This window comes from Dasypus novemcinctus, chromosome 2 (genome assembly GCF_030445035.2).
Source record: "Dasypus novemcinctus isolate mDasNov1 chromosome 2, mDasNov1.1.hap2, whole genome shotgun sequence".
Classification (NCBI taxonomy): Eukaryota; Metazoa; Chordata; class Mammalia; order Cingulata; family Dasypodidae; genus Dasypus; species Dasypus novemcinctus.
In genome coordinates, this window is record NC_080674.1 from 193,616,696 (window position 1) to 193,640,272 (window position 23,577).

Genomic DNA, 23,577 nt, shown 5'->3' on the forward strand with positions numbered 1-23,577 from the left:
CCTCAGGATTTGCAAAGGGGTGCCCAGTTGACTTTGTCACCCCAGCTATGTCCTGGCACTTCAAGGCTTTAAAGAAGTAGACTGGCCAGGGCGATGGTGGCCAGGCTGGGGCAGGACAGGTGCAGCTTGCTCTTCTGACTGAGGAGGCATACCACTGACACCAACAATTCTTTCACGAGGACCACTGCTCATCCCACAACCTAAATCCATTCACTGGTCAGCACACCCAGGGAGTGGAGGTGCCCTGGTCTTGTGATCATCTCACTCTCCCTTCCACACACCTAGGTAAAGAGAGGCAGTCCTGACTTCCATACTGATAGTGTCTGGCTGAAGTTTTTATATTGTTAGTCCTTTGGTGTGCTTTTGAGAACAGAGCTCTTTCCTCTAGAGCTTTGGATTTGGTGTACTTATTGCTAGGTAGTCAATGACACGTGTAAGAATGAGGAGAGACTGGAATTTTCCCCAGTCCATGCCTACCTGACAAAGTGAAGAGCTTGCATGGTCTCACACAGATGTTCCCATCCATAAGAGGGCACCAAATCCACTTACAGACCTGATTGCACAGCTGTAAATTGACCTCACAGTGCCCCAATACTACTACGTCTGCTTAGGTTAAATAATTTTAAAATATAAAGGTGATCTATTGGGGAAGTATATTTAAAAATCTTGAAACTAAGAGGCAAAGAAATAATGACTCAAGATGGAAGATCAAGTATTTGGAATGTTAAGACTGAAAATATACCAGGATTATTAAGTTTGCAATTATTCTTTTAAACTGTTTTTGAAAATACTTTTAAACCTTTAATAATCAGAACAGCTAAATTTGGAAGACTTTCTATATCAGTCAGTTTTTATATGAATAGAAACTGGTGCTAAGCCTAAGAGCAGACTTAGTTCTGGAAAATGGAACTTTTAAAGCAGTTCCAACGTGAAAAATATTTTTAGTAACAAATTTTGGTTCACATGAACACACACCTATAAGCTAGTTTCTGATGTGGCCACGGTCTTCAAGAAAAAAAAAAGCATGTATTTGCCATCCTTTGAAACATGATCTGTTGGATCTCCCACTACTGTGTGTGTGAACAAACTCACTTTTATGATTGCATTTTTTGTGTTGAATATTTTGAATTCATGTAATTATGCTTTGATTCCTCATTTTATGGAATTGATTTGCATTGACCATAAGCTGTAAATAAATAAAAGAAAGAAATGTGTGAAATAAATCAGGGGCTGAAAGAGGAGCACATTTCCTTGGTGGGGAGGATGGGGAGGTGACTGGAGAGGGGAGTCATGGCCATGACCTTGGGGATGGGGGAGACTCCACTAGGAGAGGCAGTTCCCTGCCCTCCACAGAGAGAGGAGGGTGGGGGTAGTTAACGGTGCCCCAAGCTGCCCTTAAAACAGTTACATGTAACTTTTGAGAATACCTGCAAGCCTGCAAAAAAAAAAAAAAAAGCTTGGCATCTTGTTTGACAGTCTAGTTGATCAACCCAGAGGAAAAGATAACTGGGTGATATGGCCTTTGGAGAGAGAGAGACAGTCATGGGCAGCTGACCCCAAACCCTACTCAGCGTGGCCCATGTGAATTTCCTGAGGGCTGGAAGGACACAGGGAAGCTAGCCATTTGGGCCACTTGGTTGTTTCCTTCCCAATCATGCTGACTGCCAGGTGAGGAGACCCAGCAGCAAAGGAGAGAAGGTGTGACCTGGCACAGAATGGAGTTGAGGTTCAACCAAAGGTTGGGGAAATGAGGGATGGAGAGGGCCTGGATGTGCATGCACTTTCCCTCATCTTTCCTCCTTGTTCCAGGGTTGAAGAACTATAAGAACTTATCAGAAAAGAAGGGAGTGGATGTGGCTTAAGTAGTTGAGTACTTGCTTCCCACATGGGAGGTCCCAGGTTTAGTTCCCGGTGCCTTCTAAAAACAAAGACGAACAAGAAACAAGTGAAAAAAACAACTCAGGGGAGCCAAGTTGGCTCTGTGGTTAAGCACCAGCTTCCCACTTACAAGGTCCCGATTCAGTCCCCAGTCCTGGTACCTAAAAAGAAAAAAAATCCTTGAGGCAGAGCACCGCTTCCCTACTGCAAGGGGGTGGAATTGTACTTGAGATCAGAATTCAGAATCTGAAATGCCTAGACTATTATGGAGTTTGCCCTAGATGCTATTGAAGGACAAGAAAAAAGGATTCTACAGGGGCAAAGACAGTGATCTGAAAATTATAAAAGACGTGAAACATTTCATGTTACTACTCAGTAGCATTAAGGCTGCTCGATCAGATGGTTTCAATTGGACATTTTCAAAAGATTTTTTTTTTTTTTTGCTATCATTTCCCCTTTACATGAGATAGAAAGGAAAACTCTTGGGCCCACAGGTCCACAGCTCAGTCCCTCTCATAACCAATCCATCCCCCATCTCACCCCCATCCTCATGCTAGGTGCACAGATGGAAATCTCAGTCCTGGTGAAGGAGAAAGAAGAGGAGAGAGAAAAGAGGATTGAAGGAGAAAGACCATTTAGAAAGCGCAGCCCCAGACTAGTCTCCCTCCCCTGCTGACCCTCAAGGCCAAGCCGGGCAAAGGAAGCTCAGCATGGACGAAGGGGAAGAGGAAGCAATTGTTTTTGTTCTAAAACAATATCACGGAATATTGTGCAAGTGGTTTCATTGTTGCTCCTTATAAATGAGTTATTTTGGGCACAGCAACATTTTTTTTAAAGCTGTCTTTTTCCTTATTACAAATCTGACACGTCCATAACTGAACATTTTTACAAATACAGAGAAAAAATTAAAAAGTAACAATCTCCAATCATTTTCCCATCCATAATCACATAAATTACTTAACTTTCAGTGTATCCTTCTTTTGTTTTCCCTCTTTTAATTTGAAAAATTTCAAATATAGAAAAGTTGCATGAATAGTACAATGAATATCTGTAGACTATCTAGATTCATGAACTCAACATTTTGCCACATAAGCTTCATTTCTTTTTTCTATGTATTCATATATGTATATATTCTTTCCACTTTATATTCTTTCATTTAAGAGCTAGTTTCAGACATAGTGGTGCTTTGGCTCTAAAAACTTTAGCATGTATTTCCTTAGAACAAGAACATTCTCCCACATAACCACAGTACATATGTCACAAGCAGAAAATTTACCATTGATACTATACTTTTTTCAAACATATAGTCCGTATTTCACTTTCTCTAACTGTCCTTTGTCTCATATTTTGATGATGTTAAATCTAATCACCTGATTCACCTGGCAGATTTCTCAGTTGTAAAAGTAAGCTTTCTCATTCAAATTTATAAGTATGGTGACTGTTGAAAAATAACCTGTTCTCTCAAAGGCTTTCACCCAATGGTTTTAGCATCCACTGATGATTATTGTCTGTACCTATTATTGTCATGATATCATAAAATGGTAATTTTTCTATTTCTATCCTTTTCACAGTTACTAATTAAATTTCATCTCTAAAGAAAAAGTTCCTCTTTCTCCTTTTAAAAGGAATTTAAGTATCAGTGTGGACTTACGGGTTTTGATCTTATCCAATGTGCTATAATCCATTTCTGTCATTCATTTTAATGTTTAAATTGCCCCATAATTGGTCACTAAAGCCCCTTCAGCCTGGCTCCTATGTCTATGTTCATGTCAGGTTTTTTAAAAATTTATTTTAGTAGCATAAATATAAACCTAAAATTTCCTCCTTTAACCACATTCAGGTATATAATTCAGTGGTGCTAAGCACATTCACAATGCTGCATTACATCTGATTTTTCTTTTGTTGTCTTTTTTGTGTTAATTTTTAGTATTTAGTAAAAATTATATTTTGCCGCATCAGTTTTTTAGTATTTTTTTACTTTATGGCAAAAAAGTGCAGGTTCACCTTGCACTTTCTCTCCAGCCCTGGAATCATGTCATTGCTTCTAAACCTTTTTTAGAACTAGGAAAAATAACTTTTTTTCTTTGTTCTATTGCTGTAGGGGGTAGGGAGGGGGGAGAAGGGAACCTGGAGCTTGAACCCAGGACATCCCATGTGGGAAGCCAGAGCTCAACCATTGAGCCACATTGGCTTCCCTGAGTTGGCCTTTTTCCTTGTTTGTTTTTCCAGGAGGCAACTGAACCGAACCCAGAACCTCCTATGTAGGAGGTGCTTGAGCCACAACCACTCCCAAAACATTTTTTATATAAAAATATATAATTCCAACCGCACCAGGTTTCTCTGTTCCTTCTCCCTTCCCGTGTTTCTTTCCTGTTTTCTGCAGTGAGCACACTGACTCAGCCAAAGTTACGATATTTACTTATTTGCCCAATCCTGCAATACACAGAAACTAGCTTTGGATTTGCCTCTTTTCTTTAAAGAAAATCACAAACATATACACATTGGCAAAGGTCCCTTCTCTTGTGTTCTCTTTCCGCTGTGCGGAGGCTTTTGCAACTGATGGCATTTTAGCGAGGGAGCTCCCGTGGGCGCAACTGTTCCCGCTGGAGGAAGTGGGAGAACAAAGCCGGGGCCGGGGAGTAAGGAAGCTGCCCAGGACGCCACCCTGCCCCGCCAGCGCTCACCAGAGGCCCAGGGCGGGGTCCGAGGGCTCATACGGCTGCAGCCAGGTGTCACGGTCGTCGTCCTCGGGGACGCATGTCCATTTAGCGGGCAGCGGGCAGATGGTCAGGGGTTCCGGGTGATCGCTGCCATCGTGGGCTCTGGGCCTGAAATACGCACAGAGCGCTCCCGAGAAGGTGTCGGCGAAGGTGAAGATGTGGGAGCCGTCAGACGCGTTGAAGAACGACAGCTTGCCGGCCTCGAAGTCCAGGAGGACGCCCACGCGCCGCGGGGGCACGCGCAGGGAGAGCGCGACGCGGTGCGGGTCCAGCACGAAGTACTCGCAGCCGTTCCACAGCCCCATGACCCAGTAGCCGCCGGCCGGGCTCAGGCGCGCCGGCCCCGCGCGCGGCCCCGCCGCCAGGCACGCGCCCAGGAACCAGCGGCTGCGGCGCCCCACGTGCACCTCCCAGTAGTGGCGGCCCGCGGAGAAGCGCTCGCGGCCCAGCACGCACGTCTGCCCCGCGAACCGCTGCGGGGCGCCCGCGGCCGCGCCCGACGCCGCCTCGCGGGACCACACGCTCTTGCCATCTTCGGAGATCGCCAGGTCGGGGTGTGCGGAGGCCGGATCCAGGGTCACATCCACTGCGCAGAGGCACAGGGTTAGCGCGCGTCGAGGACCGTACTGTCTCGTGCCTGTCCCCTCCCACCCCGCCCCAGGACGGGCTAACCTTAGTTTTTCCTGGTGGAGCAATCGGTGGAATTTATCACATCCCGCCACCCACAACACACACACACGCACACACACACACTTCCCTCAGTGCCTCTCAGAAGCAGGGTAGTGAGCAAGTTACTCCCCAACGGTTGAAAGTGATGAGGAACTCCTGTTTCTTTCCTGAGCTGGAAGGTTACTGAATCCCATACTGGGTGCCATGGAGAGCAGAGATAACAAAGGAGGTAGATTTATGGGGATAAAGGCAGGTCTACTTCCTCCCCCTTCCAAAAACATCCCCATTTTAGGGGTAGGGAATCTGAGGATCCCTTTGTCAGATGAAGAGATTGGACCTAATGATCTGAGAGATTCCTTGCAGACTATTCCCTCCTGCAATCAGGCCAAAGAAGCAGCCCTCCTGCCAGATGTAAACACCTGGTAAAACCCAGGCAGCTGTGGGGGGCAAAGGAAGGAGCATGTGTGAGTGCACATACATGTGTGCATGCAGATGTGTGTATGCATGAGGGTAGGTGATATGTGTGCAAGTATGTTTGTGTGTTTGGGCATGACAGATCCTTCCCCTAATCTCACATCCTTCCTCTCCACCTCTCTTCTCTTTAAGACTTAGCCAACCCAAGTCACAAAGCACTTTGAGTCACAGTTTCTCAGCTCATTTACCTGCATATTGTTGGGCTGCCCTCCACTCTGAAACCAGACAGAGAGGAAAAAGAGGATCAGACATCTTAGCAAATAACTCTGGAACCACAGGGAGGGAAGACTCAAGACGCATGGCCCAAGGAAGGCCATGACAGCTGGTTGGGATCCAAACTAATCACATTTTCCTGGGAATTTTGGATTGGGTGGGGAGTTGGCAATAGCAACAGGTTGTGCCAAAGCTGTGTGCAGGCTGAAATTGTGCTGTGAAAAGCAGAACAGTGCTTGCAGGCAGCACAGGTGCTCTGAGGGATGGAAATAAGGCTCCAATTTCTGACCAGCCAGGCTTAGTACTCAGGAGGCTCAGCTGAGCATAGCTCCTGTCCTAAGAGGTTGTCAAGACAGCTTGTCTTTTCTCAGCATGCCTCTTTTAAGGCGAGTGATTCTGAGTGCATTTTTGTTTTCTTTTACCTTGTTTGCTTTGCAAGTAAAATTGAAAGAAATAGAAGACATTTTCAGAGCTTCATAAACTTATTGCAGGGTTTTTCAACCCTGATTTTCCATCCAAATAACCAGATCTTTAAAAACCGTATAGGTCTTGCATAGAATGACTCAATTCTATAAAGCTGGCAATTCTTCACAAATTTATCTATCAATTCAAAGCAACACCACGCAAAATGTCTTTGGGGGAAAAATTTATCTGAAAATCTATATGAAATATAAAGATCCAATAACTTTAAAAAGAAAGAAATGAGGAAGGAGAACTTCCACTTCCACTATAAAATCTTATAGCATAAAAACCATAACAGTAAAAACGATGAGGTATCAGTGGGCCAATGGACAGGCCCATGTAAACAGGGGAATGAAATATGCACTAAATGTGATACCCCAAGTCAATGCAGAAATCATTGATGGTGTAGTAGATGGTGTTGGGGAAACTGACTCACCTGGATTCCCACCTAAAACTACATAAAATGGCCAATTCTAGATGGATAAAATACCTACAGATAAAATATAAAGTTAATAGAAAAAAGTGTAGGAAAATATCTTTGGGACCTAAGTGTGAGAAAGGTCTCCTTAAACACTTCAAAAACACAAGCCAGGGGAAGTGGATGTGGCTCAAGTGATTGGGCTCCCATGTACCATATAGGAAGTCCAGTGTTTGATCCCCAGCACCTCCTGGTGAAGGCAACCTAGCCCAAGCAGAGTGCTGACCCACTCAGGAGTGCTGGTCCACACAGAGAGCTGGCACAGCAAGATGATGCAACAAAAAGAGACACAGAGGAGAGACAATAAGAGACACAGCAGACCAGGCACAAGAGATTGAGCACCACTCAGGAAGGTCCCAGGATTGGTTCCTGGTGCTGCCTAAAGAGAAGACAATCAGACACAGAAGAACACACAGTGAATGGACACAGAGATCAGACATTGAGCACAAAAACAATGAAGGGGGAGAATAAATAATTTTTTTAATAAAAAAAAACACATCACAAGCCATAAGGTAAAATTTTGATGGATTTGATTTTATCAAAATCAATTATTTCTTTTCAATAAAGGGCACCATTGGCAAAACTAATAGGCAGGTGACAGAATAGAAAAAGGAATTCACAATGTTTAGTATCACTGTATTTGTGGAATACCTGTGAAACAATGAGACAACCACTCCAATAAAGGTAATTTCATCGCTTCAGTTCAAAGGGTATGAACTGCCATTTCAGAAGGGGAAGCCCCCAAAGCCAGGTTACATATTAAATAGATATTTAAATTTATTAGTGTCCATAGGTGTTCAAATTGAAACAACAATGAGCAATGGGTTTTCCCATCGAACTGGCAAACATAGAAAGCTGATTCATATGGAATGTGGGCACTGCTGGTTGGAGAATAGTGACACTGCCTTCTGGGAAACCTTTATCCCATTTACTGCATGCATCTCACATGGGTCTGTAATTCTCCTACTGAATATATACCCAGAGAAATCTCCACCCAGGGCCATAAGGCACTGTGTTTGAGGCTACACATTCATTGTTTGTGGTGGTTTAGAGTTAGAGGTACTCTGCATGTCTATTCCAGGAGGATGGCAGGATGGGGTACTCTATATCAAAAAAGAGAAAGAGACCAAATGCACATGCGGCAACAGGGATGAACATAGTGAGGAGTGATATAAGTAAGGAACATGCTGTAATATTGATTGAAGTGATGAATGCACAACTCTGTGATTATACAAAATGCCACTGATTGTACACTTTATATGGATTGTATGGTTTATGAATACTTTTCAATAAAATTGATTATACAAATATAAGGAACAGCATGAGATTGTAAATGTCATGAATGTAAACTAAAATGCATGTGCACAAAACAGAAATCCACATTTTGCAAGAATACATACAAGATAAAGACATACATTAGATTGTTTGCTTTATGGAGGGGAGGGGTTGGAGGGAGATACAGGCAGAAATATTTGCAAATATGATAACAAGCCCACTCTAGACCCACAGAGTCAGAGTCCCTGAGGATGGGTGATTGTGATGTACAACTAGGATTGAACCAATAGTTTACAGCTTGCATAGGCCTCAGGGCAATATAAAGTAAAACCTGTACACAACCTTTCCCAAGTGAAAGAGATTAACGCATGGTGTGGAAGGATGTGGAATGAAATCAGAATGGACTGTAGTTAATCAGAGAGAGTTTGATTGGGTTTTAAAAGGAAGAGCTCTGAAATGTAAACATGGAACAGTGGGAAGGAAAAGATACTTTACTCACCAGCCTGGCCTTCAGCCCTTCTCCAGTCTGAAGCAGACAAAGAAAAATGGGGAGTTTCAACATTGAGATCCCATAGCTTCCCTGCTCACATATCATTTTTTACCCACCCCCTGCCCCTCTTCCCTTTTTCCTTGTGCCACCCACATAGCTTGTGCATCATACCTGGTTGGAAGATGAGAAGATAAATGGATAAACAGACACAAAAAAAATGGACAAGAAAAATTAATACAAAGAGGGGTCACTTACCAAGCTCTGTCTGAAGCTTCCCTGGAAGCAGAATGTGTAGAGAAACATCAGCCTTTGAGACAAGTGAGGACACTTTGCCAAGACAGGCCACTGGGAAGAAGTCCCTTAGTCTTAAACCACTGCTAACCCAACCTCGTCCTTGACTCAGTATTGCCCTTACAAAGGCCCATCTGCAGGATCCAGATGCTGTGTCCTGTCCTTTGCTCAAAGTCAGATATATGCAAAGGACAGGGAAGGGAAAGCAGACCGACTACTGAGGGGCCTCTACCCAGGGCTCAGGTCTGGTTTGAAATCATAAGCTTTTTCTGGGGAGGAGATCCTGAAAAAGCACAGGACACTGAGTACAGCTTAGAAGAGTCTCAGCGTCACATACTGGGAATATTATTTAAAGGACTGGAAGGATATCACACTCAACTATTTCCCCTGCCCAGATGCCAAGGACTCTGAGAATCTGCCACTAGAAATTCATTCTTTTGGTCTCTCCATCCTAAGCCCTCTTTTCAAAGTAAATGCTCCTGGGAAAGGCAGCACTATACACTAATTCAGACTATGTTGTCAATGGTTCGTTGTGACATTTCTTCAGTCCAATCCTCCCACCCCCTCAAGCCCCTGCAGGAGTAGGGAGACTGCAAGTCAGGCTCTTCCACCTCACAGTCTTGTCTAGAATTTTGCTGGGGCTGGGGAGATGGTTCTTGAGCTCTTTCCTCCACCCAGCCTGGCCTTCTCCCACATCCTCCTTCCTTTGGGTTCACTTGCCCCTCCTTTCCACTCCCCGCCCCCCCATGATTTCAAGTGGCTGAGTCTCCTTGGGGAGAAAAGTGATTAATCAAATTCTCCCAGTTTGGGGCAAACTCAACGTGCCACCCTTGCCAGTGGCGTTAATGTTAAAAAGAGGACATCCCTAGGAGTAAATGTTTAATGGTGGAGTTTTAACCTAATCTTGTAATTTGGTGGGAAGGGGCTTGCAGGGTCTGTTAGAGTGCTCAGCGGCTGTGGGTGGGTGGGCAGCCGGTCCTGCACTGGTTCAGGAAAGGAAAGGAGGATTGAGAATTATTAGATCATTGCCAAGCATCTCTCCGCAAGAGTCTAAAACCACCAAACGCCTCCCCCATCACATGACTGCACACAAACCCATGCACACCTTACCACCTGGCCTGCAGCCAGTACCTTGGGTACAGTCACACAGAACTTACCCAGCTCTGCGGTGAGTTTCCCTGGAGGAGAAATGGAGAAAAGGGGGAAATCTCTCAGGTGGGGAAACGAATTAGATAAAACAGATAGAAAATTACTGAGGAGTCATTTTCCCCAAGTGCCCAGACTCCAGGGCCCGGCCGCAGTGCGCTCTGGGTGCCCGGGCGGGGCTGGACACGGAGAGGAGAGGGTTCCGAGGTAGAGGAGGAGGAGGAACAAACCTTCTCTTTCCCTGTCTCTAACCCTCCCTGAGTCTGAGACACTCGCCTTGTAGGCCCAGCACCCTCCCTTTGGCAGTCAGGAATGCGGGTGAAAAGCCTGCCTCCTCTGCTGCTCACCTTTTTCCTTCTCTGCCTGCTTCTTTAGAGTCTCTGAAAGGAAGAAAGAAGGGGGAGAAGACATGAGGATGCGCCTCTCCCTGCCTGTTTCCACGTCCCAAACCAACCCTAACGGACCGTGAGCCACGCTGGGGCCCAGTTCCAGCCACGGTGCGCACCCTCCCTCCCCCCGCTGTCTCCTGAGCAAAGCCGGTGTCAGGAAAGGGCCCCCCACCTCCTTCTTACCTTGAGTTCTCCGTTGCTTCTGAAAGAAGTACAGCGCTATTGTCGAGAGGAGAGCCAGGAGGAGTGGCAGTCCCACCAGAGTCCCCAGGAAAGCACCCTTCCAGGGGGAGGCTCCCGGTAAAAATACGTCTGAAAAACACCCCACGGGAAGTTGTTTCCATTTAGGCGCCACTTAAACTCAAGTGACAAGACTATCCAGGACCCTGCGTGTTGAAAAACATTCCTAGTGACCTTCGGTTGGCCGGTAAAACCTTCTGGGCCCGCTCCATAGCCATCAGTAAAGGGAGCTTGAGAGCAGCTGCGCGGATCCCGTGGACTGACAGGGATTTAAACTTGCTTAGCAGAAGGCAAACGTGGTGCTAACTGAAGACTGAAAGGAGAGTGGCTGGGGGACCCTCCCCACTCTCCCCTGCTTAGAACTTCTGTGACCACAGCCCCTGACCTCCCTGTACTTCTCAATTCTTGCCCTCTGTAGAGTAATTTTGTGCCTATTGAACATGCTTGAGCAAAAATGGCTCTATCTCAGAGATCTTGATTTTTAACTTTATTTTTCTAGGAATGCATTTTTCCTGTATTGTAAAAAAAGTATTTGGACCTATTTGGAAAACAATAGGTTGGTTCTCCCCTACAAATAGTTTGAAAAGCACTGGCCTAGAGATAAGAATAAGGGCTCCAGGGTCTGTTGCCTGCCTGAGGTCATCCTCTACTAACTGACTTTGTTCCCTGTGCCAGCCCCTTGCCAAGCACATTTCTAACTCAGGACCTTTGCACTTGCTGAAATCCCTCCCCATAGATATCCATGGGACTCATACCCTGCGTAAAGATAAATACAAATCTGAAAAGGAAAAATTGCAAATTTCCTGGTTCAAGAAGGGACAGAGACACCCCCACCTCTCTGGACTCTTCTCTGAGCATTTCTTTGAAAACAACTTGTCGTTGTAAAACCCTTTCAGATGGATATAAATCTTTTTAAAAGCTAAATAAGCCTCTAGCCAGTTTTACAACCCAGAGATGTTTTTCTTCAGGGCCTTAGAGTCATCTCTTTGACATGTAAAAGCCAAGAGAGATAAGGCCCCTGATACCCCTACTTGTGGGCATTTAGCTTAGGAGCCTGGCTCCAAGTTGTAACTATCTGCTAGTCACAAGATAGGAGAATTAATATTTTTCCTTGGATAAAGGCAATTAACTAACACAAATGGACACCCTAATTACTAGGCGAATTTAGGATGAACTATGTGTAACAAATGTTCCTGTTAAGCTCACTGATTTGAGGACAAGTTATTTATCCTGAGAACTTGTCTGTAACGGGTTGTATCTGTATGCCTGTGTAAAAGGGTGAGATATTTCTCTTATAATATAGCTATTGATTTAGATCAATGTGGAAATTGTCTCATAGGTTGAGTTAGTCCTCAAGACTTAAAACAAGTAGAGGCACATACATAAAACTCTTCCATGGATGCCTCCTAATAAGACTTTGATATTAGATAATAACTTCACCTTTAACTCATTCCGTAAACATCTTGCTAACCCACCTCTTCTTAAACCTATGTACACACACATTGCCAATCCCTAGCAGCCTTCCCTGCTTCATTTTTCTCCATAGCAACTAACACCTTCTAAGGTATGATATAATTGAACTATTTTGTCTGTTTCCCTCCCTGGAATTGAAAACTCAACACAGGAGTTTTGGGCACATCGTGGATGCTCAATAAATATTGTTTGAAGGATGAAATTAGGAACAAGTGGGCTTTCATGACGATGCTAATGAGTAGAGTTTATGTGCTGTCATGAATAGTCTTTGTTACACAAATTTTGGCTCTCTGGGGCATCATTTATTTCCTGTTCCCATTGTCTCTAGCTCCTGATAGGCAATTTGCTGTCTTTTTCAGGTGTCAAACCCAGTCTACCCCACAGGCAGTACCACTGTGTCTTTATAGGCAGGCTTTGGGGCAGGCGACCTGGAGAACTTGATGGCCTGGAAGATGACTGTGATCCGCATCCACTTACCTGCTATCTGGACCACGCTCTCTTGCTTTTCAGCCAGGAGGGTGTTCTGGATGGAGCAGGACACATTGCTGTGGGCCCCACCCTGGACGACCACAGAAGTTTCCAGACTGAACAGGCCCTGGGTGTCCTGGATGATGGCTTCAAATTCAGCAGGTAGGCACCGTCCCTGAGGGTCTGTCCATTGAGCCTTAGGCCTGGGGTACCAGCCTCTGGAACTGCACCTCAGCTGAATGCCTCCTTCCTTGAAGCCTTCAAGGGAGATGTGAAGAGCTGATCCCCGCCCTGGGAGAGGCAGGAGAAGTTGGTATATATCAGGCTAATTCCCGAAAGCTGCGTGTGAAGTTGAAGTCACCATTCACCACTTGCAGTCCCTGGCATCCCAAGTTGTGACTGCTCTTACCACATATGGGGGCTCAGAGCTCCTTCCTCCCTTCAGTTGTGAATGATGGTTCAGATCAGTGGTGGCATGTGGGGGTGATACTACCCATGAGGGATATTTAGATATTTGGGATAGCCATCTGGCAGGAAGAGCTGCTGGTACTTAGTCCTGTTATGCAAGAGAGTCCCCCTAGAATGAAGAATTTTCCCTCTCCAAATTCTAAGAGGTTATCTTTTCTTTCTCGAATCCCAGCAGAGCTCAGTGCCAGGGCTATATGCACGCTTTCGTCTCCCCATCCATATGGAGTTGGCTTTATTTTTTGAATATGTAAAACATTAACATGATTCAAATGTCAATATAGCATAAAATATATACTCAGGAAAATCCCATTTCCTTTTCCATCCTTTCCATGCCATTATACCCCCATTAGGTAACCAACTTCATTAGTTTCTAGTTTATCCTTCCTTTATTTCTTTTTGCAATGTTTTTTTTTCTTACTCTAAAGTTTACATACTATAGGTCCTCTTCTGAATCTTGCTTTTTTACTTTTTTTTCTCTTTACAGTATATCTTAGAAATCACTCTGCATCAGTTCAGAGAACCCCTTTTATTTTTCAACTGGATAATACTCCATTGTGTGGAGTACATGGCCCCTAAACTTGGGTGTTTAGGTAGTTTCCAATATTTTGCAATTGCAAATAACGCTGCAAAGATTAAATGTAAGTATAATGCCTTTTCCATTATGGTGGATGTGTATCTTGTATCTCCAGAATAAATTCCCGGAAGTGGGATTAATGTGCCAAAAGATAGTTGCATAGCTAGTCCTATTTCTTACTGCCAAATTCCTCTCCACTGAACCTTCACAATTTTGAACTTCACCAACAAGGTTTGAGGGCCTGCTTCCCTGTAGCTCCACAAATAGAGTGTGTGGTTGAACATTTGAATTTTTGCCAGTCTGATAGGAAAAATATTGTAACTCAGTGTAGTTTTAATCTGCCTTTCTCTTATGATAAGTAAAAGTGGTCATCTTTTCATAAGTTTAAGAGCCATTATGTATCTTTCTTTGTGAACTCTTCATTTCTTTAGTTCATTTTCTAATGGACATTTCCCTCAGTTTCTAATAGGTTTTTTAAAAAATTGTGCATATTCTCCTTTCTCTGTAATTCTATACTAATTGTGAGCAATGCAGCACTCTCCAAATTAACCCTTCTCTCCTTCTCCTCTGCTGGGGCTTGGCTGGTCACCCACCTGCTACCTCCAGCTGCCAGATAGCTTCACCAGAGAAGTTGCTGGAGAGGAAGCGGCATCCATACAGGCCTTCATCAGAGGGGACGATGCTGTGGAGCTGCAGGATCACGTGGCCATCTCGGATCTCGTCCTTGATGAGTTTGGTCCTGTTCTGGAACTCTGCCATCTGCAAGCTGAACAGCTCCTGCCGTTCCTGGTACAGGTGGACCACGTCAGAGGCCTGGCTCCGGAACCAGAGGATCTCCATGTCCTCAGCGTCCATGTCTGGTGACAGGTAGCAGGGAAACTCCACCTCTTCCCCAACGATGCCCATGATGGGTTCCCCAGGGCCTACCACCTTGATCTCCTCTAGGATGGAGAAGCCAGAACAACTGCTAAAATCAACCCTCATCAAATATAATTTTTTATCACACACTTTACAGGTCAGAATCTATAGTAAACCATTCAGTGAAGAAAGTGGGGCATTCTACAGGAAAACTGTAGTGTTTTCTTGAACCAGTAATTACCATGAAAAATGTGAGTGTGCCAGAATGAGAAACACACATTTACAGCCAATTACAGTGTGTGGTCCTGGACTGGTTATTGGTTTGAACCACTCAGCTACAGATGTTATTTTGGGGACAATTTTGTAAATTTAAATATTCTCAGGGTTTTAAATGAAATAAAATGTTACTGTAATGGAATCTTGGACCAAAGAAGCAAGTTTCAAAACATTTTATACACTACGATCTAATTTAATAAAAATTTACGCATTTGTGTAAATGTGCAGAGAAAAAGAACTGAAAAGAGATACACCAAATTGTTGATGGTGATAGTTTCCGTATGATAAGAATAAATGATTTCTTATTTTTGCATGGGGACATGGTAGCTGCTGAGGGTGGGAATGGGAAGAAGAGATGTGCTGTGGGGGCATTTTAGGACTTGGAGGTGTCCTGGGTGGTACTGCAGGGATAGTTACTGAACATTGTATGTCCTCCCACGGCCCACTGGGTGGACTGGGGGAGAGCATAAACTGTAATGTGGACCATTGACCATGTGGTGCAGCAGTGCTCAGAGATGTATTCACCAGGTGCAATGAATGTCCCATGATGATGGAAGAGGTTGTGGTTATGGGAGAAGTGGGGTGTGGGGTGTGTGTGGGGTATATGGGGACCTCATATTTTTTTAATGTAACATTAAAAATAATTAATTAAAAAAATAAATAAAAACAAAGTTCAAAATCTGCCTCTGAGACTTATTTACTATGATAAATTTGTTTTGATTTCATTTGATCTTCTTCCTCTACAGTGGCACCTTTATGTGGCTTCTCTGCTCTTCCCAAACAAATGCATTTTCTGAAACTTCTGTAACAATTGTGGGTTCCTGCTGCTGCTTTGCATAAACTTTTCTCTGCCATCCAGCATGTACTCACATGTCTTTCTGTGGATCTTTGAGTACATCATTCCTTTCTTCAAAGTTCAGCTAAAATATCATCCCCAAAGTTCTTCCTTCACAGACAATCCCCATCCATCACTTTGCTCATTAAACGTAAGGGTGCGTTTCTTTGTTCAAGCTTTGAAGCCTACTGGGGAAGCCCCAACACATTCCCTACCAGCTTTCCCTTCCAGGTCTTCTCGGATTGTTTCTCCCCACATACCTGATGGTTGGATCTCTTCCTTGGGCACACCTTGCCTCAGTTTACCTCCTCTGTCATCTTTCTGGAGGATGTGCATCCTTCAAGGCTCAACTCAAATAGCACACCTCTCTATGGCTCTTCTTAGTTTTCCAGGAAGTAACAAATTGCTCTCTTTCTTGTGCACCCAAAGTCTTTGGACATGGTCTCTTGCAGCTCTGGTCACGCTGCTGAATAGCTGTTTATGTCATGTTCATTCCCTTTGTTGACCATGAGCTGTTTGTGGACCTGGCTATGCCCCAGGCACCTTGTCACTCCTGGCTCCTAGTCCAGGAGACTATCACATTTACATAATTAGTTTACACCTTCTCTTGGCTGTTTCTTTCATGAGAGTTGGTAGGAACCAAAGTTCTACCTGCCCTTCAAAAGCTATGACTTTTATGCAGGGATGGAGTTAAAAATATTTACCAATTCGCTTAGCAAGAGCACAGACCAGTAAGAGTTTCCTTGTGCCCTCCTGCTCTGTTTCCTGCTGTATCTATTAACTGTGAAGTTGGGAGGAAGTGGTGGACAAAGAGGAAGTAGAGGGTGCACAAGGAGAGTGTCCATTTAACAAGCAAGATGGAAATCTTTGTGCATTTTAGCAACTGGCATGGCCTGGTACTAGGTTGTAATATCTAATAGGGATTTTAAATATTAGAGAGCATCTGGCGGGAAGAATGGGCAGAAGCTGAGATGCTCATATCCTGGCTGGATGGGGGGCAGATCAGATATGCTACCTGTGTTCAGCTCTCCAGACCGGAGGAGGAGTAGGAGATGGACAAGGAAGAAGAGGCTGCTGGGCAGAGGTGCTCTCTGCGAGGAGTCCAGAGAGACTGGGAAATCCATCATCTGCTAGCAGTGGCGACCACCTGGAGAGTAACAGGATATCGAAGTGACCTAGAGGAGCTGGATATTGGCCCATCAGGTCTAAGGTGTCTTGTTGCCTCAGTGATTTTTGGTCTGATTCCCAAACACTAGTGCCTGGTTTCTTTTAAGTCATGGCCGGACATGAGAGCTGCTTCTAATTTTACTCTTAATAGCTTCTCTGGCCTTGCTTGGACTCAGGGACCTATGAGGGGATGGGGCCGAAGAGTCCCAGAGGAAGCGGCTTCTAAGCAGCTTATTGTTTAGAGCCAGAATAGACCCAGGGTATTATCGGGGGCTGCAGATGCCCTCCTCTAGATTTAGTGACTTTCCCCAAACAAAGGGAGAGCTCTGGGGAATCTCATGCATTTTCATGCTCCCTTCCCCAGTGCTGTTACCTGACCTTGCACCTACTTCCCTTCAGCTGGGAACATCTGGTCCACAAAAAAATAGAGGAACAAACACAGAGATCTGACCTTTCATAAGTGGGGTGTTCCCAGCAGCTCATTCTAGAACACAATCCTCCAGTCCTGAGACCTCAAGTGGTGCCTCCAGTGGGTCAGTTTTTGACTGTCCTGGTATCAATAGCATCTTCACATCCCCAGGGATAAAGTCATCCAATCTAGTAATCCTTCATCTGTGGTCCAGGAGTCCCTCACCCTAGCCTAGATGAAGCTATTTGCTCTCCTTACCAACCCCCTTGAACTATTGCCATAATGTCTCACAGTCTGGTAGCTGGAGAGTGCAGTATAGCCAATGTGTTTTTGAAGACACAGAAGCCTCTCCCCATGTTTCCTCTATCTGTTGCATGATTTTAGGCAGATTTTGTAATTTGTTGACCCTCCATTTCTATGCTTGAACAATGGAAGTAACCAATGTCATTTCTGAGAGTAGCTAAGCCTCCCATCAGTTGGTTGGGTGCTTTTAACATAATCATCAGCATCTCCTCCCTCACCCTTCCACCTTCCAAAGACTTTCAGTCTTCTTCTATGAGAGGCTATCACCCTGCTTCACACTATCAGAGCATTCCAAGAGGGGTTCATGGTTCAACAGTGAGTTTTTATTCTCTAGTCCCTACTTGGTCCCCCCATCTCCCATCTTCTGCTGTTGGATTCAGACCCGTGATGTGGCACATGTTTCATGTGTCCTGTGGCTATGGGGCTGGAGCCATACAGTCAACATACCACAGCAGGTTGTAGATGAAGGGTTTTAAAAGCTGCAGGGAACCTATGATCTGGGACTGAAATTTATAGTAGAAGAGAAAGTTCCCAAAAGGGCATATTGGGACAACTGAAAACATTGGACTATAGATAGTATGTTTTATATCACAAACATATAATATATGTGTATTTATTATTATATACATACATATGTATATATACATATATGAATAATTACATATATTGTATATATAAATGTGAGACTTCTTGAACTTGATACTTAAAATGGTTGTATAAATGTCTTGTTCTTAGGAAAAGTATATGCAAATGCTATGCAACCTACTCTCAAATGTTTAAAAAAATAAGTAGATATAGGTGGATATATTAGAGAGATGTATGACAGATAGATAGCTACTGAGTGTGATGGTTAGGCTATTGTGTCAATTAAGCCAGGTAATCATACCCAGTTATTTGGTCAAGCAAGCACTGGGCTAACTGTAGTACAAGGGCATGTATGGATTTCAGTTACCATTGACTTTACTGCAGTGGTAATTCATAGATAGCTGGTTATAATTACATCAATCAGGGAGATTGCCATCAGCAATGAGTGACGCTTTATCCAGTCAGTTGAATGTCTTAAAGGGGGAAGTGATTCCAACATTGAGAATTTTCCAGGTCGTATTTGGATAGCCAGCGTCTCCCAGAACTCACCAAGAACCTTCACTGGACTTTCCTTGGAGCCCCTGGTTGCAGCCTGCCTGCGGAACCTGGGCTTGTACATGCCCACAGTCACGTGAGAGACTCTGATAAAATCTTACTATCGACAGATATCTCTTGTTGATTCTGTTTCCCTAAAGAACCTTGACTTTTACACCAAGATAGATAGATAATGATACAACAAATGTGGACAAATGCTAGAAGTTGGTAAATTTGGGTATCTGGGTTAGGGGTGTGCATTGTTTTAGTAATATTTTTGCAACTCTTCAGGAAGTTTGAAGTTATTTTGAAATAAAAAGTAAACAACAACAACAAGAAGAGCACATTTCCCCCTGCCCTCCACAATATATGGGTCATGCAGCAGAATAGTGATGAGAGTGGGGTGTGGGGTTGGTTAAACTGGAGGGCTTCTGTGAGTGACCCTGAGCTGGGAAGTAGGACTTGATCGAAAGAGAATACAATGAGAATGAGAATAAGGACAGCAGCCTGTGAGGCAAATGGGCCAGTAACTAGAGACCCCTGCCCTGTGGGAGCTCAAACATGGGTGGGAAGGCAGAACAGTTATTTGGAAAAGCTCCATTTGTGCTACCAAGGGGGCCCTTCCATGGGAAGGAGGTCAGAAGTTCGTTGTGGAAAAGTCCAGCAATTGTGATGGTCAGCAGTTATTGAAATCATTATTAGGCCATGGTAGGGACTGAGGCTTGTGCTGGGTAGTCCAGACTCTCATCCTCTGTGGCTGATGTCTGTGACTCTAGCACAAGGTCCAGTACTGACTTTTTGTTTTCTCACCCATTTTCTTAGTCCCTTCTCTTTTCTTTTGGGCCTCAATTATTTCTTCTGGACTCTAGACATAGATTTAAAGCCCCTTAAGGGCAGAACCATGAGGAGGTAGATTAGAAATACATATTTATAGCTATTGTTTAAAACTAAACAGTAGTTATATACCAATTAATGCCTTCAAAACAAGAGCAGCTCAGAGAGTATTTGTGAATCCATTTGGATTGGCTATATTCTGAAGAATTATTAGACATGACTTCTGGTGGTAGGAATATGGGTCCTCCCACAAGTGGCAGTAAGGCATTAGAACCCATAGCTGGAGGAAGATGGTCGCCTCACAGAAGGAGCACATGCTCCAATTTTTCTAGGTAGAGGAGGCTACCACTTCCTGGGGTCGGGGGGTGACCAGACTAGAGAAACTGAGGTTCTCTATTGTGATATGTCAAATGATTTCCCCTTAGTGATGCTGCAGGGGAAGAAGGTTATAAACAAATACATTCACACACGTGCACACTAGTAAAAATTAACATGAGTGTAAAGCTTACCATCTACCAAGCACTTCCCTGAGATGATGCTGCTGCTCAAATCACAAATAAGGAAACTGAGGTACAGGCAGGATTAGTGACTTGCCTGGGGCACACAGCAAATAAATGATGGACTTGGGATTCCAGCCCAAGCTACTTGGTTCCAGGGCTTGTGGTCCACCGCTTCTCTCCATACCTGCTGCTTTGTGTGTCATGTCTTGGTAGATGCTTCAGTTCCTTCTGTTACTCAAATCCATGACTGTTGTTGTGGACCCCATGTGAGCTTCCCTGGCTGCAGACCACAGCCCTCACCCCAATCTGTCACCTCACAAAGGGACTGAAGAAGTGGAATGGGCCACGAGGATGTCAGACAAGCAAACCAACAAACAAATAAACATTTTTAAATTCCACTGCTAGATAAAACAACTTAAAACTGAAGTCTCCCTAAGTCTTTGTCAACAGAATCTTCTCAGATGGGGGGCACATGCTGTGTTCCCTTTACTCCCAACACCCAGGAACATCATTTTGAAAGTCTATAATCTGAGGGAAAAGGGCTGGCAATTTCTAGAGGGAAAATTAGTGATTTCTGAGAGGTCGAATGTCCCTTAGTGCCCTAATAGGCACATTCTCCCTACTTACTCACTGAAGTTTGCCCTTTACCACCTCATGTCTCCTGTTCAAAGTCTCTGTTCCTTATTGAAATATTATTGTAGCTGTGAAGGGAAATACTTTTAGATTTCACTTCCTCACACCACAATGTAAATGGACTTCAGATTCTGTTCCTGGTGAGGAGGTTTTGCAGGAATAGATGAGAGGCTGGACACATTGGATATTTGAGGACGATGGAGAGATCCCAGTGAAAGAGAAGGACAGACAGAAAGCAGGGCTTGGACTGAAGCTCAGTTTTGCTGATGGGCTATGTTTCCCCTGATCTCCCAGGAGCCCTGGGATGTTCCTTCCTGAAAACACAAGGAAGAATAAGGGATGGTGCACACTGATGCAGAAGAAATGCCACCACCTTCCACCCAGGAAGAGCCCATTTCCATCTCTCCTTCTCTTTCTTCTCTCTCTTTCCTTCTTGCTTTCTCCCCGTCCTTAACCCAGCTCCATTTCATATCTCTCCTCCTGAATCTCCAATTCCTCAACAGCACTCAAAGCTGTCTTGATTTCCAGTACTTCATCTCTTGAGTCTCTTTTATGCTATCATCAAAGCCTCCCACCACCATTTTATTCTTTCCATTGTTGAAAGTGGAATTTAACAGGTATTGAGAAATGAAATACTTACCCAGTAAATAGCAGCAGTGTCCAAATGGCAGCTGAGGCCTAGTGAGCTCAACTCCCCTGCAAATCTGGAGACAATTGTTATATAGTGTCTTAATCCCAGAAGCTAAGATCCCTTAGGCACAGGCTGGCAGCTGAGTTCAGGGAACCAGTCCATCTGTGACAGAATGACTCACCCACCTTCCACCTAAAGACACATGCTGTTTGCTCTGCCCCTTGCTATAGAAGCCAAGATGGATGGAACAAAACAAGGAAATCTTGACATCACATCCTGTCTCTATAAGGAAAATCATGAATGGAATTTCCAAGTAAAATTTCCGTCCCAGGACCTTAGAAGGAGGGGAAAGGTCTATAGCAACTTTGCAGAGACTGCAAGCTGCAGGGAGAATATGCTCCAGCAGGTTGCCTGGGATCTCTGGTAGAGCTGGGACTCCAGGGAAGCAGCAGATGACTGATTGGCTTGCTCTCTCTCTTCTCACTGTAATTGTGAAGGACATAGACAGTGGACTGGAATTGCCACTAACAAAGGATGGGAAGAGCCTGATGTACAACATTTAACCTGCCAGCTCCTTTTCTGTAGGGTGAAGTTAGTAAGGAAAATAACCTGAAACTACTGCTGTAAGGAAGAACGGCAGCAACTGTTTCATAAATTTCTACGTCTTTGGTATTTCTCTAGTGGAGTGAAGCTTAAAAACAAAAGCAACAAGCAGTGGCAAGCACTGCCTCGCCCCCACCCATTTTGCCACAGGCCACAGTGCAACTTTGGAATTAGTGGGAGAGAATAGCAGTGGACCAAGGTGTCAGTCCTATGGCTGCACCCACTCTGACATCCTCCTTAAGGGACATGTCAGAGCGGTGGCAGAGAATAGCTCAAGCACATGCAGGACACCCAGGGGCTCCAGGAAATGTTGGTGTTTGGGGAGGGGCTGTACGGGTGCTAGACTTATGTGTGAATAGGTGGAGGCAAGAACCAGTGAGCTACAGATTCCTGCTTGAAGGTGACTATTGTGCTCAGACAGGTTGGTGAGGCTGCAGATCTAGACTTACGTGGCATAAGTGTCTGGGGCAGCAAAAGGGGCTGCTGACTGGTGGACTCAAATGGCAGGTGCAGGTCTCCAGGGCTGGAGGGACAGGTTAAGCTTAAAATGGACACCAAAGAACCAGCAGGATCAAGGAAGTGAATGAGCAAGGTGGGAATGGAACGTTTTGATTAGCATATATAGGGATAGGGAAAGGGTATAGGTTTGCAGTGAGAGTTTAGGAAAAATCACCAGTTGAAGGTAAGGCTAAGCAAAACTGGAGGGGACCAAAGTGCAGAGGACTATAAATGCTGCACAGGGGAGTTGAACATTGCTCTCTGGGCAGCCAAGAGCCATTTGGAGATTTTTAAAATTTTTTATTTAAAAAATTTTTTTTAAAATTCTGTACCCCACCGCCACCCTGAGAGGGCTTCCTCATCTGTTTGCTCTTTGTTTTGCTTGTTGTTTTGTGGTCATTTTCAGCTTATTGTGTGTTTTTCTTTAGGAGGCACCAGGAACCCAACTACATACCTCCCATGAGGGAGGTGGGCCCTCAACTTCTCGAGCCACATTCACTCCCTGCTTGATTGTTTTTGCTTATTGCCTGCTTGTTTCTTTTGCTTGTTGTTTCTTTTTCTGGTCTGCTCTTTGTTTTTGCTCATTGTATGCTCCTTATTTGTTTGTCTTCTTCAGGAGGCACCAGGAACCAAACATGGGACCTCCCATGTGAGAAGCAGGAGCTCCATCGCTTGAACCACATCTGCTTCCTGGAGGATTTTAAAGAGTTCCTGCTCTACCTGCCCAGAGATCCTGGGCAGTGTGCTGGAGCATTTTCTCCCTGCTCTAAGCCTTTACAGCTTGCAATTCATACAGAGTTTCTAGACAACATTCTCCTCCCTCTAAGATCCCTTAGGGGAAATTAGACATGGAAACTCAATTCATGTAAATTCTACTCTGACTCAAGTGATTCTGGCTAAAGAAGAAAAATTGCAGCTGTTGTGAGGGCCTGCTTTGAGACATTATTCCTTATTTTCCCCTGGGTGTTCCTGGGTGTCTCCATGCTGCCTTGGGAGAGGGGAGGTTGTCTCCTCAGGAATGCAAAGGGAAAGAAACAGGCGAGGTCTGGTTCTGTGACTCCAAGACCTAGCCCTGCTGGGACCTGGGACCCTACCAGCCACTGCCTGTCCACAAGCTATATATGAGCACCTCCCTTTCCAAGACCTATTTCCAAAACAGAGGGTGAACCCTGGATCCTTGTGGGCCATAAGTGATATAGGAAG

At 44.6% G+C, this 23,577-nt stretch overlaps 1 protein-coding gene across 2 annotated transcripts; it reads right to left on the minus strand.

The window, feature by feature from the left end:
• Window positions 1-2,643: 2,643 nt before the first annotated feature.
• BTNL9 (butyrophilin like 9) lies at window positions 2,644-21,454 on the minus strand. Of its 2 annotated transcripts, XM_058283655.2 has the most exons (11): window positions 21,283-21,454; window positions 16,693-16,824; window positions 14,302-14,649; window positions 12,676-12,957; window positions 10,669-10,797; window positions 10,444-10,476; window positions 10,108-10,128; window positions 8,915-8,935; window positions 8,669-8,695; window positions 5,930-5,956; window positions 2,644-5,184 (listed from the first exon to the last, which is right to left on the minus strand). In XM_058283655.2, exons 2-11 carry the CDS (start codon window positions 16,802-16,804, stop codon window positions 4,559-4,561), a joined length of 1,626 nt encoding a protein of 541 aa, XP_058139638.1. In that variant the 5' UTR covers window positions 16,805-16,824; window positions 21,283-21,454; the 3' UTR covers window positions 2,644-4,558. The 2 variants fall into 2 exon arrangements, with proteins under 2 accessions (XP_058139638.1, XP_058139642.1); XM_058283659.2 differs by lacking the exon at window positions 21,283-21,454 and having other exon boundaries at window positions 14,302-14,494; window positions 16,693-16,772.
• Window positions 21,455-23,577: the final 2,123 nt, after the last annotated feature.